The sequence below is a fragment of the Salmo salar genome, chromosome 03 (genome assembly GCF_965601325.2).
Source record: "Salmo salar chromosome 03, fSalSal1, whole genome shotgun sequence".
Taxonomy (NCBI): domain Eukaryota; kingdom Metazoa; phylum Chordata; class Actinopteri; order Salmoniformes; family Salmonidae; genus Salmo; species Salmo salar.
The window spans coordinates 73,864,085-73,879,386 of record NC_138293.1 but is presented as its reverse complement, the minus strand read 5'-3'; the positions used below and the strand labels follow the sequence as shown (position 1 = coordinate 73,879,386).

The 15,302-nt window shown below is 45.2% G+C and overlaps 1 protein-coding gene across 2 annotated transcripts in view; it reads left to right on the top strand.

Moving 5' to 3' along the window:
• Positions 1-3,787: 3,787 nt before the first annotated feature.
• The window catches only part of LOC106601496 (ras-associating and dilute domain-containing protein), a 34,561-nt gene continuing 23,046 nt past the window's right edge, over positions 3,788-15,302 (top strand). For both annotated transcript variants that reach the window (XM_045715254.2, XM_014193722.3), the window contains exons 1-7: positions 3,788-4,571; positions 4,939-5,277; positions 5,542-5,777; positions 6,832-7,166; positions 11,530-12,225; positions 12,471-12,508; positions 13,201-13,498. In XM_045715254.2, coding sequence (XP_045571210.2) covers positions 4,444-4,571; positions 4,939-5,277; positions 5,542-5,777; positions 6,832-7,166; positions 11,530-12,225; positions 12,471-12,508; positions 13,201-13,498 — 2,070 coding nt within the window. In that variant the 5' untranslated portion in view covers positions 3,788-4,443. The remainder of the gene's footprint in view (positions 4,572-4,938; positions 5,278-5,541; positions 5,778-6,831; positions 7,167-11,529; positions 12,226-12,470; positions 12,509-13,200; positions 13,499-15,302) is intronic.

The window sequence follows — 15,302 nt, the reverse complement described above, 5'->3', positions numbered from 1 at the left end:
ATCCGGGTTTGGCCGGGGTAGGCCGTCATTGTAAATAAGAAATTGTTCTTAACTGACTTTCCTAGTTAAATAAAGGTTAAATAAAATAAAAATACATTTAAATGAATAATGTGACAATATGTAATAAAGGCTTATTGCATGAGGTGAAACATTATGATAAACACACGCAAACACACAAGCAAACACACACACACAGTATAGACTGTATTCCTGTGATCTTCCATGTGTCTTTCAGATAGGAAAATGAATGCTCCTTGGCGTCATCTTGAACATGTCCAAATGTTTCACATTCTTTCGGATGGCATGCATGAAGATCTCATTGGAAATGGGATTTCCACGATAAAACACTGACACACCTCAAACAAACTAAACTGAAGTTATCGAGCTCTATTTCAGTAACCTACGATCTTTCTATGACAGATCGTATAGACTAATTATTGTCTATATCAACACATATCAAAACATATCAATGTAGGCTTTCAAACCAATATAAGTTATATAATTCAGCCTGCGTTATACAGTTAATGGAAACTGATTGCTTTGGAATTTGGTTACATAAAGTTATCTACAGTCCTCATATTTCTCTTTAGAAAAATGCATGTTTGGTGTGTTTTTTCTTGGCTATACATTCATAACACATGCTGCTGACCATCATTATAGAGAGCGAGCAGGGAGTTTACTCCATGCAAAGAGGCTGATGGATAGATACTGTAGCTCTGCCACAGGTGGCAGTTGTACCTTAATTGGGGAAGATGGGCTCTTAATAATGGCTGGAACGGAATAAATGGAATGGTATAAAACACATGCTTTCCGTCCTCCCTTTAGCAGCCTCTTGTGCAAGTCTTCACATGTTGCTAACTGAAGCTCCAGTCTGTGACAGGAAGTCAAACCCATAGAGATTACAGTGTGGTTTCACTCTCTTTTTTCTAGTTCAATATTATTTCTTGCTGACTCTAAAGCTTGATCCACTTGATGTTCTAGATGTAAATGACAAGTTATTTTTCACAGAGTAGAAATGACTATTCAAACTCCTCTTTTATTTTTTCACACCAGTTGTAGTAAAATTGTAATAAAGAGCATCAGATTAAGTCAGCATAGTTGGCAATGAAATTCCACATAACATTGTTGAGCTGTGACCAGCAGAGGAAGGAATGTGAATGGACAGCAGAGTAAACATGAAATTCAGTTGACATGGGGAAGTAATGTGTAAACCCCCAGGGTTCAGTCTATAGCTGCACCTGCAGGCCCTCAGTTTAGCACGAATCAACCCTCAGAACCAGAGTAGCAACAGGACAAAAGTTTTGGACTAAGTAGTATAGATGATCTTTCTCTTTCTAACATCTAGCTTGTACTGTAAGGTTATGATAAACTGCGCAACCTCTTTTTATAGTGACTATGGTGTATTGCACTGGAAGTGTGAAAATCTACAGCCTGCCATGTAGCTGTAGTTTACAATTTACAGTTTGCAATGTTACAGTGCTTACGACAGCACCTATTACAATGTCAACACAACATAATGAAGTGATCGAGAGAAAGAGGTGTGTCAGCATCATTTATTGCTAGGCAGGCAGGGTATAAAAGTCCTATTGTAATCGGTCATATTATATTTCTATTCACTTTTGCTAATGTTATAAATATAATCAAATGTGAAACAATACTCACCAACACAAATAGTTAATCAAAATAAACAACATAATCAAGGATTTAGTGTATATCAATGTCCTTCCAATTAATGGATTTGATCAAAACATCCAGCTGAACAAAACATGTAGGCTTTCAGTAGATTTATGGAGAAGGGAATACTCTCCCATTTATTTACAGAGCTTTTGGTTTATATTTAAGCAATAAGGCCCGAGGGGGTGTTGTATATGGCCAATATACCACGGCTGAGGGCTGTTCTTAACCACGACGCAATGCAGAGTGCCTGGATACAGCCCCTCAGCTATGGTATATTCGCCATATACCACAAATCCCAGAGGTGCCTTATTGCTATTGTAAACTGGTTACCAACGTAATTAGAGCAGTAAAAATAAATGTTTTGCCATACCCGTGGTTGTCAGCCAATCAGCATTCAGGGCTCGAACCACCCAGTTTATAATACGTTTTTTTATCACTGCAGTAACAACATAATTACACTATGGTCCCTGCAGGTTCGTCCAAAGCTTCTATGATGCGCAATATAGCCATTATATGGGAAATGTAATATTTTCTTAAAAAAATGTTTATGGTTGTACTGAAAATACATTTTCTTGTTTGAACAAAATCTACAGCATTCTACAGAAATGCCAAATTCATTTTATGAAAAGGGAACAAAAAAAGGGAACAAAAAATAATTTAAAATACGAGCATAACTTTAAATGAATGCTTAGCTTGCTTTTACTATTTTAAAGCTTTTAAGCACGCGATTCAGGCCAAACAGTGTTGAGTCTATTGCAAAATTCCTATTAAAGCTGCCTCTTTGTAAGAACCTTCCATCATCACGCTCACATACTTTCAGTGCTGTGAAGTACTTAAGTAAAAATACTTTAATGTACAACTTAGGTGTTTTTTTTGTATCTTTACTTTTACTCAAGTATGAAAATTGGGTACTTTTTCCATCACTGAATACTTTATATGAGTGATTATCCTTTATGGATCACTACCTAAGAAAAGTGTAATTGAATATTTGACTGATTCATTAGGAAAGAAGTTGCTGCATATCAGTTATAAAGAAGAGGTGGTGGTTAGGGGGAGGTGAGCTCCCTATCCAATGAATTAGAGTCGGATTAATCAGAATCAGTCAAATATTCAATAACGCTTTTCTTAGGTAGTGATCCCTAAAGGATATATCCACCTACGTACAGTATGTGAGCGTGGAAGGTTGGAAGGTTCATACAAGGAGGAAGCTTAAATTGGGATTTTGCAATAGACCCAACATTGTTTGCCCTGAATCCCCAGCCTAACTATGTCAGCAAACCAGCCAAACCTCCTCATCTACAGCTGCAGGTTCCACACTCACTCACATCCGTTTGTGACCAACCAGTGGTGTTGTGTGTGTGTGTGTGTGTGTGTGTGTGTGTGTGTGTGGTGTGTGTGTGTGTGTGTGTGTGTGTGTGTGTGTGTGTGTGTGTGTGTGTGTGTGTGTGTGTGCACGCATGCATGCATGTGTGATTGTGTGTGTGCGACACCAGTGTCACACACTTTCTGGGCATGAAAATATTTTAGCCACTAGATGGGGCCCTTAGCATAGAGCAAGAATGCAGAGAAGATCATCTGAGTTGATGCGTACATGTACAGCAGAGGAGGCTGGTGGGATGAGCTATAGGAGGACGGGCTCATTGTACTGGCTGGAAGGGAATATATGGAACAGGTCAAACATGTGGTTTACATATGTTTGATGCGTTTGATACTTTCCATATGGGTGCGCCCATCCAGAAAGATAGATGACTCCTCATGGATATACCCACTTTAACATGGACATTGCCATTGAGGGCTTCCACCATTTTAAAGTAGTCAACTGGGTAGGAATTCCTATGAGTTGGGAGGAATCAGCCAATGAAGAAGAAGAAAATGTAGTACTTTAAAATGGAGATTGAATCTCAATTGAGCTGCCTAAGCTGTCCCATACGTTATAATGGCACAGATACAAAGATGTGTCCTATATCTAGCTCTATTCGTGCTCCTTTACTAAGTCCATCGCATTTTCAAATCTCTCCCCATAACTCTCCCATGCGCGAAATGAGCAATGACGTCATTGTAGTAACTCCAGCACAACTTTTCAAACAGGTTGCATTCTACCAGACAACCACTAACTGTTGGGTACTGAACTGTTGAATGCGCCTAACGGGATAAGGAGAGATGGCATGGAGCAGACAGGTCAAGATTCGCAAGGTGCTTCGAATAACAAATAGTCCAGTTAAGTATCTGAAATGGATCATTTAATTCACATTGGATGTATTTATTTATTTTTATAAGATAAAATATTTTTAAATCTAGCGCTCGTATGGCTGTCCCGAACGTGGATACATTGTATCTGATTCTGACCAACTAACTTCTGTTCATGGAAACAATTCAGCAACAATTGTATCGAACGGATTACAGTCGTATTTTGTGTTTCCTAATATTGTTGAGTTGGAAATTCGGAATATAACTGTAATTTGAAAGCGAGTGTATTTTGGAAGTTGCCTGATGTCTAATGCCACTGGACGAGAATACATTTTCTCCACGTCGTGCTTCTTTACGAAAACTTGTCAGAGTTAGTTTACAAACTATCTGAACTGACACATTCTTAGTTGGCTTCATCACCATGAGAAAGTGTGGATTCCAGTGTCAAATACCACGATGGACTGAGTATATTTGTCACAAATAGTTTATTTTGAGAATAGTTTTTGAGAATAGTGCCTTACCGTGCTTTCTAGGGAGCGCTTTGACATATAATATAGCCTACATCTGAACAAAGTCGTGATGATTTCGGAGGAACGAAGTAGTCATGTATCCAAGCAAGCCCTCAACTTTCCAGTGGGCCTATTGATCCGCTCACCGAAGAAGAGCCTAGCAAAGCTGGGGAGGAAGCCAAGCAATGGATCCCTGCAGTAAGTCATATTATTTATATCCAGTGTGTCTATTTTGTGGGGTATTTAAAATGGGGCACCCTTATTTTGCAGAATTGGATTTCAGTTTTGTTACATGCATCTGCCTGGGATTTTGTATTTTCAAATGGACGTATGGCCTTCAATAGAAATGTAATTTATTTGTAGAGAGGTGCTCGAAATACTGTCCTCTTATTAATTACCCATTCATTTGGTGTCCTCTCTTGAACTCTCACTTTCATTTACATCTTTGCCTTGCTCTCTCTGTTTCACTCTGTCACTATCTATGTCTCTGTCTCTTATTTATCTCTCTCTCTCTCACTCTCTCTGTCTCTCTCTCCATCTATCCATCCATTTCTCCCTCTCTCAGGTCCAACACCTCGGATGGCACCACCCATTCAGCAGAGAGTACAGGCGTGAGGCAGCCGGCCAAGAACAAAATCCGCCGCCACAACAACAGACTGTCAACGGTGTTCAACCGGAGCCCCCTCCTGCGGGGCGACAGTGAGCAGGGGCATGCCCCAGGTGGCAGGAGCATGGCAGGGGACCTGCAGGCTGCAGATGACCCTGCTGAGCTGTCCAGTCAGATGTCTGCCCCAGGTATCCTAAAGATCTTTGGCAGCGACATCTGCCAGGGAACCAACTACAAGAGTGTGCTGGCCACGACTCGCTCCAGCGCCAAGGAACTTGTCAAAGAGGCCCTGGAGAGGTGAGGGGTTAGGGATGCCCACTGGCATAATGTGATTTGTTAGCATTAGCTTCAATGCTAACAGGCAAGCAGAAAGGGAACATTCCTCAAGGCTGAATGGCATGGACTGCAATACTGCTCATCCTAATATAGTGTGAACCATTGCAAATCACTTAAAGCTGGTGATAGGGATATTTTACCCAAATGGTCTCAAAGCCATTTTATTTCAGGAGGAGTTAGATCTTATCATGGTATTCTGACTGAATCTCTTTTATCGTTGCTTAGATACTGTCTGGAGAAAGAGGATCCCAGTCGATATGTGCTGTGCGACGTGATTGGCCAGACCGGAGCAGACCACCAATGGAAGACAGAGTGCTTTCGGGTCGTGGGTGACCACGAGAAGCCCCTCATGCTGCAGTCGCTATGGAAACCCAAAGAAGGCTTCTCCAGACGCTTTGAGATCCAGAAGAGAGTGAGCGTAGAGGAACAGAGTGCTAAAGAGACCGACACCGTCACAGCAGGTACGTCAACCACACAGGTGCAGCTCAGTGACCCCACTAACAACAACCTAAAGCCCAGGTAACCATTCTGTCTCTGTTGGGGTGGCATTGGATCTCCTATCTCTGTCACTAACTGTAGGGTAATAGAATCCAGCTTATCATGAGACAGAGCAGGGGAGATGGCAGGCAAGTGAGAGGTCAGAGAAAAACAAAAGCTGCAGTGAGGGGTAGACAAGGTCAGAGTGTCCCCTCTCTCTTATCTGGGATTGACGACAGGGTCCCAACAGGTCCCTCTGAAGCCCCCAGGGCACGGGATTGGCTGTGGCTGGATAAGCTTTTTCCACTGGGACCTGAATGTGTCCACCGCTCCACATGTTATTCTTTCCATCAGAGCTTGCTTCCTGCACATTGGTCACTGTGTGGTCTTGTTGACTTTGGCGTGCGTTTGTTATGATTCTCAGTTTTCATCAAACCCCACAACCCCACATCACCCTCCACTCTCTTTGCTCCACTCTGATTGGGGGAAGCTGGGGGAAGTTGCCCACCCTGCAGGCCTGACCAGCCCCTCTGACACAGTGTGGCAGAACAATGTGGAAGAACGCCCACTTCCACAGCTGATAAGGCCTGGGAGCAGGAGCTGTTAGCTGGGTGTGAAGCTGAGCTCTCTGGACATTCCATGGTGCTTAATGGCTCCAAATGAGCTGAATAGTGTTTATGTTGCGGTACGTCAGCCCAACAGCCAGGAACGCCTGTTGATATCAGATAGAGGACAACACCTCTCACTACCCCTCCAGATTTCCTCTCTCCTTCCCTTCTATGTTTGGTTTGACTGAGAGCCAACTCAGTAAAATATTATGATATGGTGGTGTGTGATGGAAGATCTCCACCAATAGTTTATTGAGTGTTTAGCATACTGTGAAGTTTCAGTTTATGCATAGATTATGAAGTTTATGTTACATTGACTATATCAGGACACAATCAATGATTTTGTAATAAACTATGAATACATGATTAACAATCACTTCTCTGCATCTAGTCTCATCCTCCCTCTCTCCCGTGCTCCTCTCTGCCCCAGGTATCAACTCCCAGGCTCGTAAGCTCCAGAAGGGCCGTTCGCGGGTCACCTCTCTGTTCATGGACGGCAGTGGTGAGGATGTGGAGGGCCTGGGGATGTGGAGGAGTCTCAGTGAGATGGACCTGTCTGCAATGGAGAAGGAGGCCGTGCGGGCCCAGCAGAAGGCCCAGCTCATCAGGGAGGACCCGGAGGCCGAGGCCGACAAGGAGGCCCTGCGTCTGGGCATGGAGAAGGAGGAGACGGAGAGCAGTGACGACAACACCACCCAGTACTCCATCCACCCGCCCTTTGACTTCCCCTACTTCCTGCTGCTGCAGGGATACAGCTACCGACAGGTAGGAAAACTGGAAAGTGAAGCTGTTGCCACTGCTATACATTAAACCCAGATCCATTTGTTTGTCTATCGGATTATTGATTAACTTAAATGATGAGTAACTTTAATGAAAGGCTTGTCTTCAGTTTACACAGCTGAAGTCAATTTGTTAGATAAGAGTCAGTCTGTTCTTGAATAGTTAGGCTCAGAATAGGTTTGTATGATTGGAGAATGTGTCCGGCTGCGACAAAGAGATGTCATGCTGAAATCCTTCACAGAGGGCCTGGGCAGCCAGATAGCAGCAGCTGTAATTGGTTGAGCCGGGTGGCTGCTCCATTGAAGACCTTTCAAGGTTCTCAAGTGTCTCTTGGCAGGGTGGCAGAAACACTGTGACGAAAGGCTTATCAGTGACACTGAGGCGTAAACAAGTATACTCCACTACACTATAGAGGTTCCCACTGAACCTCTTAGGTTAAGACCTGGGGTTAAAATCCCCAGAAACAGAGAGACACAGAGAGAGAGGAGCAGAGAGCAGAGGGCTTTAGCTGCAGTGAGGATGCTATAACAGGGACAGCGAGAGACTGAGTCTTGCTGCTGGTTTACAATGGGCTCAGAATATTGGGCTCAGAGCCATGAGCTCAAGCAGAGTCGGAGTAGACCGGCATGTTGTGGACAGGTGATCCTCGTGTCCACACACTGAGTGGGCCAGCCTGGGTCATGTACTGGTGAGGCGGGAAAATGGAGCTGGCCCTGGCCCAGCAGTAGAGTTCCCACACTGGGATGTGTTTTCTGTCGTCAGGGCTCGTTGAATAGATAAGGAACACTGTGTTCACAATCACAGTTCAGCTCAGCCCTGCTGCCTCTGCAGTGGAGGTGGAGATAGGCCTGATTAAAGGAACATAGTATTAGAGAATAGAGCAGAAGGAACACTGTAATGTCTAAACAAACTCAGTGGATGGTCACATACACATGCCTAGCCTACACATTTGCACACAGGCTCGTTCATGCCAGAACACACATGCACATTTAGGCACAAAAGCTGCACATTCAACAAACAATAATCATATTCTTCTCAAAAAGAGATTTCTGTGGGTGACAGATTTTTTTCTGCACTTTTATTCCTTTACAAAACATTCTGGATATTTCAATGCAAAACCAGAGTGAGAGTGGCAGGCTGTGGCCTGAGCAGAGAGCCAGAGAGCCAGAGGGCCAGAAAGCCAGAGGGCCAGAAAGCCAGAGGGCCAGAAAGCCAGAGAGCCAGAGGGCCAGAGAGCTAGAGGGCCAGAGTGCCAGAGAGCCAGAGGGCCAGAGAGCTAGATGGCCAGAGAGCCTGAGAGCCAGAGGGCCAGAGAGCCAGAGGGCCAGAGAGCCAGAGAGCCAGAGGGACAGAGGGCCAGAGAGCCAGAGGGCCAGAGAGCCAGAGAGCCAGAGAGCCAGAGGGACAGAGGGCCAGAGGGCCAGAGAACCAGAGGGCCAGAGAGCCAGAGAACCAGTCCCATTCCTAGAAACAGGAAATGCTGCTGCTCTCTGTTGTTTGTTCCTCATTGTGGAGACCGCTGAGTGTGCAGGACACTGGGTGGGGTGTGCCAGATACTGGGGGAAGGACTGAGCCCGCCCCTGGTCTGGCCACTCGACAACAATAAGTCACTCATATATCAGTCCTATGGAATAGAAATGTTCCAGCTCCGTAAATGAAATCGTTTTTTTCAGGCTTGACTAGTTATTTTCGAAAGTGTCTTTGTGCTTCCAGGCCAGATTTTCCTGAACTTAATCACCTGTGAACCATGAGAGCTGTATTGGATTTGATTTCCTTGTAAGTGTTGTTGTTCAAGTGCAGGTCAGTGTAGTCACAATTCACATTGACTCACAGCTATTAACTCCCTTCCTAGACAGTTTGATCTATTCTGCCAGATATCATGTGCAGGAAAATAAATAAAGGTTATTTTGAATATTGCTTAGAATAGTCCAGTTCAGAGCAGACTATCATATGGAGCCAGGGACTCTAACCATTTAGTTAGTTAAGTGTATGTGCTCGCACGCACTGCTCAGTGGCTGATTGGCTTCCATGCTAGCTGGGATGATACAGTATCATGACCTGCCTGAAAGGCTCTGCATGGTCAATCCGATGTTTGAAGTGGCCGTACAGCATTTACTGCGATGCAGCCTCCGCAGACGTCAGGGCTTTCATACTTGTGCTTAGCGGAGCAGAGCAGTGTTATAGTGAAGGAAGTTGTCAAGGAAGTGAGTTTGTGTTTATACATGACGTACCGCCCCCACCTACCGTCAACGAATCATGTCAATGCGGAGCTATAAGGAGCCCTCCGCATTGTTACAAAATTTGAGAGGTGCGACGCGGTACGGAGCTTCATTTGGCCTCTGCATGCCTCCGGAGGCTCCACAATTGCGACACACCCTCCATATGGAGCCTCAGACTACATTTTCAGATCAAGCATAAATTGGCTTTGGGACGGATGACCGAGCGACGGGTGGTGTTAGAAGGTCATGACCTCCCCCACACTGATCCTCAACAGAAGGTCCCCACAGGGGTGCTCAGCCCCCTCCTGTACTCCCTGTTCACCCATGACTGCGTGGCCACGCACTTCTCCAACTCAATCATCAAGTTTTCTGATGACACAACAGCACAACAGCACAACAGTAGTAGACCTGATTACCAACAATGACGAGACAGCGCTACAGGGAGGAGGTGAGAGCCCTGGTGGAGTGGTACCAGGAAAATAACCTCTCCCTCAGCGTCAACAAAAGGAAGGAGCTGATTGTGGTCTACAGGAGACAGCAGAGAGAGCCCGCCGCCATCCACATAGACGGGGCTGCAGTGGAGAAGATCAAAAGCTTCAGCTTCCTCAGCGTGCACATCACTGAGGACCTGAAATGGTATATATATACAGTACCAGTCAAACGTTTGGACACACCTACTCATTCAAGGGTTTTTCTTTATCTTTAGTAGTTTCTACATTGTATGTATAATATTGAAGACATCAAAACTATGAAATAACACATGGAATCATGTAGTAACCAAAAAAGTGTTAAACAGATTCTTCAAAGTAGCCACCCTTTGCCTTGATGACAGCTTTGCACCCTGGCATTCTCTCAACCAGCTTCACCTGGAATGCTTTTCCAAAAGTCTTGAAGGAGTTCCCACATACACTGAGTGTACAAAACATTAAGAACCCTTCCTAATATTTTGCCCTCAGAACAGCCTAATTTGTTGGCACCCCACACGGTGTCGAAAGCGTTCCACAGGGATGCTGGCACATATTGACTCCAATGCTTCCCACAGTTGTGTTAAGTTGGCTGGATGTTCTTTGGTTGGTGGACCATTCTTGATACACACAGGAAACCTTTGAGCGTGAAAGACCTAGCAGTGCTGCAGTTCTTGCCACAAACCGGTGCGCCTGGCACCTACTAGCATATCCCGTTCAAGGCACTTAAATCTTTTGTCTTGCCCATTCACCCTCTGAATGGCACACATACACAATCCATGTCTCAATTGTCTCATGGCTTAAAAATCCTTCTTTAACCTGTCTCCTCCCCTTCATCTACACTGATTGAAGTGGATTTAAAAGGGATAATAACTTTCACCTGGATTCACCTGGTCAGTCTATGTCATGGAAACAGCATAATGTTTTGTACTCAGTGTATTTTTATATGATATTGCTCATTCTTTCTTTTCTGGGGGAGATTATGTGTGTATAGTTTTTTTTTAAGTGATTGTTTCATCCACTTCTCAATCACCCTTGCTGCTCCCTCTATGGACAGTCTACCCCCCACCCCAAACGGACACTTACCCTGCCCCCACCCCCCACCATTTATCATTGCTACAGTTGTAAATGTGTATAAAATATTATTATTATTATTATTGTCTAATTCACTTCTCTTTTTTATCCTGCACTGTTGTACCCTGCGATAACATCTGCAACCCTACACATGTGACTAATAAACACATTAAAAAATATATAAATCTGCAAATCTGTGTACTTTGATTTGATTTAACATGGACTTATGGATTCACACCTAAGCCCTTCCATTCCTGTCCCTCCATCACACTGCCAGTACATGCTTATCCTGGATCTGTTCTGTCCTCACATAACACACGCCTCTAATGCGCCTGCTTGATCAATCTCCAAACGATTACACAACTTCTCAATTCAAGTCCTAGGTCTTAAATTTGCACTTTGTATTGTGGTGTCAAAGTGCATGCGTTTACTTTGTAGTTAGGTACTAGGCAGGAGCAGTGTAATTACAGTGTAGTTAATACATAGTAGTTACTAATGATCATAGCATATTGCAAACTGAAACCAGTACATTCAGTACATTCTCATGGATTCTGCTGGTTGACCTTCCATTGCCCCTCCTCTACGCTGCAGGACTTTGTCATCTACCTGATGAGCGGCACCACCACCATCTTCGGCTGCTGCAGGGAGCACTGTAACGGAGAGGACGAGGAGAGGCTCAAGGTGGACATCCTCCTCTTTGCCCCGGACATTCTTCCCCGGCACTGTTGTGTCAGGCGCCTGGACTCTACCAACTCTTTCCCGGGGGACACCAAGCAGACTCTGACCCTGCTGAAGCCCCTCCACGGCGCCCCGGTCACCCGGAATGGTTTCCTCCTGAAGGAGCAGGTGGAGCTGACCCCTGGGGACCTCGTGGGTCTGGGCCGACACTACCTGTTCATGTTTAAAGACCCTACCGCCGCCCCAGGGGCCCCACAGACCCCTCTCTGGATGAAACAACTCTGCCCCGCCCATGACGGGGGAGTGGGAGTGTCATACTCCTGTCAATCATGTGGCTCCGCCCTCCCCATGAAATTGCCTAGGAAGCCAGCTCCTCCTCGGTGGAAGGACCCAGAGGGTGGAGAGGTATCTCTGAGCTATGAGTTGGAGCAGGAGGACAGGATCCTGCAGGAGATCCTGGTCATGGTGGACCCCAATGGGAATGAGGCCAAACTGACCCCTGCCTTCCTGCTGAGCCTGTCCATCCAACACTCAGCCACCACGTTCCAGCTGACACACTTCCGAAGGTTGCTGCTCCGCATAGCCAGTCAGATCCAGCTCACCATGTGGGTGAGTAAAACTATGCACCTCCACTATGCACAAAAACAATGGACTCTCTCCAGTCAAACGATTTACCTTTTATATCATCACTCCACAAATAAACCTTGAATCGTTCTGAATTAAACATACTGTGTGTCTCAAGGGTACTGTAAAGAAAGAAATGTAATCAATGGTGTCATCAGGATGGAATATCATTTAGATAGGCTTGCTGCTGGTTTGAAATTAATGTTGTCTTTATCTCTGTCCTCTTGCAGGAGAAGACAAAGGAGCTTGCTGTGATCCAACCAGAAAGGTGAGTAGCAGCCTCTCCAACCTCAATCACTCAGCCTTCCCCAGAGATGCTAACAATGAACAGCAAAGATGACAACAGGGTGAAGAACAGTGGCAACCTGCTGCCTCTGACACTAACACCCCTTTCACCTTTAGTGTTTGCTATGAGTCATATACAGACTGTATGTAGAGCCAGGAGTCTTAGAATATGATGCTACTGCCTTCCACTACATTCCAACAACAATGCTACTTGAATTTCTGGGAGGGATGTGTAGTACACAGATATGGCATTCTCTCATTGTCACATGTCCCAGTGACTTATCTTCACAGAATAAGAAGCTGAGGAGTCATGGTCTCTTGATGTTCATACTTCTCTATATGCCACCCATTGAAATGTATGAAGTCAAAATGATATCTCATGATGATTTAATGTTATGGAACATTATTGCAGGGCACTGTATTCCAAAGCTGTGCTTTGGCTGCCTGCTGAGAAAGGAGGAAGGATTTTTAAGAAAGAATGTTTCATTTTGTATTTCACTCAATTGCACATGGAAATCAAATGTAATGGTTGAAATTAGCATTCATTCCAAGGGATAGAGACATGCTGTAAAATATGAGTCACGCGCAAGCCACTTTTAGTGCCATTCACCCAGTACAGGGTATTTGTTGGCTGTTGGACTGAACTCAGACCTGTCTATATGTCTCCACTTGCAGGAGCTTCAGTGATGTCCAGCAGGAGCCAGAGGATGTGCAGCTGCTGAGCATAGAGGAGCTGATCCCAGGCCTGCGGCCGCTGGTGCTATGGATGGCCAACTCCATTCAGCTGCTGCACTTCATCCAGCATGACGTTCCCCAGCTGCTGCCCTGGAGGCAGGAGGAGGAGGAGGAGGAGGAGGGCTCAGAGCCGGAGTCAGAGATGTGGTCCACTAGGACTGCCAGTGAGGAGGCCATGACGGTCCTGGAGGAGGTCATCATGTTCACCTTCCAGCAGTCTGTCTATTACCTCACCAAGGTCAGTGCATAGTCACACATACTATAATCATACAATGTAGATGCCATTCCATTTGCTCCGTTCCAGACATTATTATGAGCCGTCCTCCCCTCACCAGCCTCCACTCATACACTCACCAATAGATGCCATGCATGCAACACGCACACAAACATAGACACGTGCCTCACGCACACAATTAGCACACACACCGCACATGTACATAAATAATAACCTTGACTATTTGCTCCAGAAAACCTTGCACAGACCAAATAGAAAGCCATCTTTTGCCTGTGGACTACAGGAAGCAGGACTTGAGACCTTATGAACACCATTCTCCGTTTGCAGGTAGCATGCCAGACAATAAGCCATAATAAGCCAGGGGAAACGTGCACACGCTCTCTGGCTCTCTCAGTAAGGATAGGCGTGTGAGATAGTGTCGTCTTTTCCAGTGGAATAAAGGACTGCTTATCATCTTTTTAATATTCTGTAAATCCACTTCGAGGGTATTTCCAAAGTCTTTTGAAATGTTTATAGAGACCAACAAAAGGTCAAACCTGTTCAACAGTGAGCCCCAGGACGACACTCCCAGCCAGGGTTTACTGGAGTTTCCTATGTTTCGGCCCTATAACTAACTCTATGGCATTAACAGAGCACCATCACTGCCACAGTAACCAGTTACCACGGCGAAGGTGCCTGGCGATTACTGTTCCAGGATGGGAGGGAGCACCGACATGGGTGGGAACAGGGAACAGGATTGTATGTGCTGCTGTTGTTTTGTATGCTCCGAGACCACCTCTTCCTGTCCCTAGATTTCCGTTTCATGACAGAAACCATTGATAAAAGAAAGCTTACACATGCCTGTCAACTTTCCCTGTTGACAGGTACATTTACATTTTTACATGGTGAGGGGAAGGGCATTTTTCCCCCCAATAGTTACAGGCTCTAGTTAGACAGTCACCGCTGGAGCTCAGGGGAAAGCAGGCTTTGTTTTGGTGGTGGTTGGATGTGCAGTAGTCAGGGAAGCAGCTGTAGTCCGGTGGAGAAGCAGGGCAGAGTAGTGGCCTTTACCAAAAGTCTGTTTCCTGCTCAGGAACAGAGGGGCTGTCTTCACATTGACACACCACAAGGAGGGATGGGCGGGGTACTCACTGCACATTCTGGGGTCAAGTGAGAGACACAGGCCAAGTCTATACCTTAGATGAATTGTGACACTTTTTTGTGCCAGTATGACCCTATTTTTCTGTCAACAAACTACTCGAGCTCACACCCACAGCCATGTATGTTTTCTCAGACATGCTACCACTAGCTTCAAAATAAGGTTTTAACTTTGTTTATATTCTAAAACAGTTGGACTTTTAATGCTGTACTGGAGAATACGATCCCCAGTTCCCGTCATTCGACCAATCTCAGCTTAATAACTAACCAGCACCTGTAGCTCTGCAGAACTGGTCTCTAATCTATCTAGTGACCTGTGGTTGAAGGAATGTATGTATGGTCATTGGGATTTAACAGGCAGGTCTTTATGATCTTTCAGAGCCTCTGAAGGGTCTGTCTTAGTCATGATACGTGCCTGCTGACCTGGCTGGCTGAGGGGTGATGTCATGGACTAAAACAATGGCAGAGAGCTGTGTCAGAGGAGGGAGGAGGAGGGAGGAGGAGGGAAGAGGGGGAGAAGGGAGGAGGAGGAGGCCAGGATCTCTGCACTGTGACTCAAAGTATTTGTTACTTATTGAGTGCTCAATGGTCAGAACTTGGCTTCCTCTTGTTTGGGTCCTTCTCACTTTTGGTGGAAGCAAGAATGTGCCTGTTTAAAGTTTATTTTGTT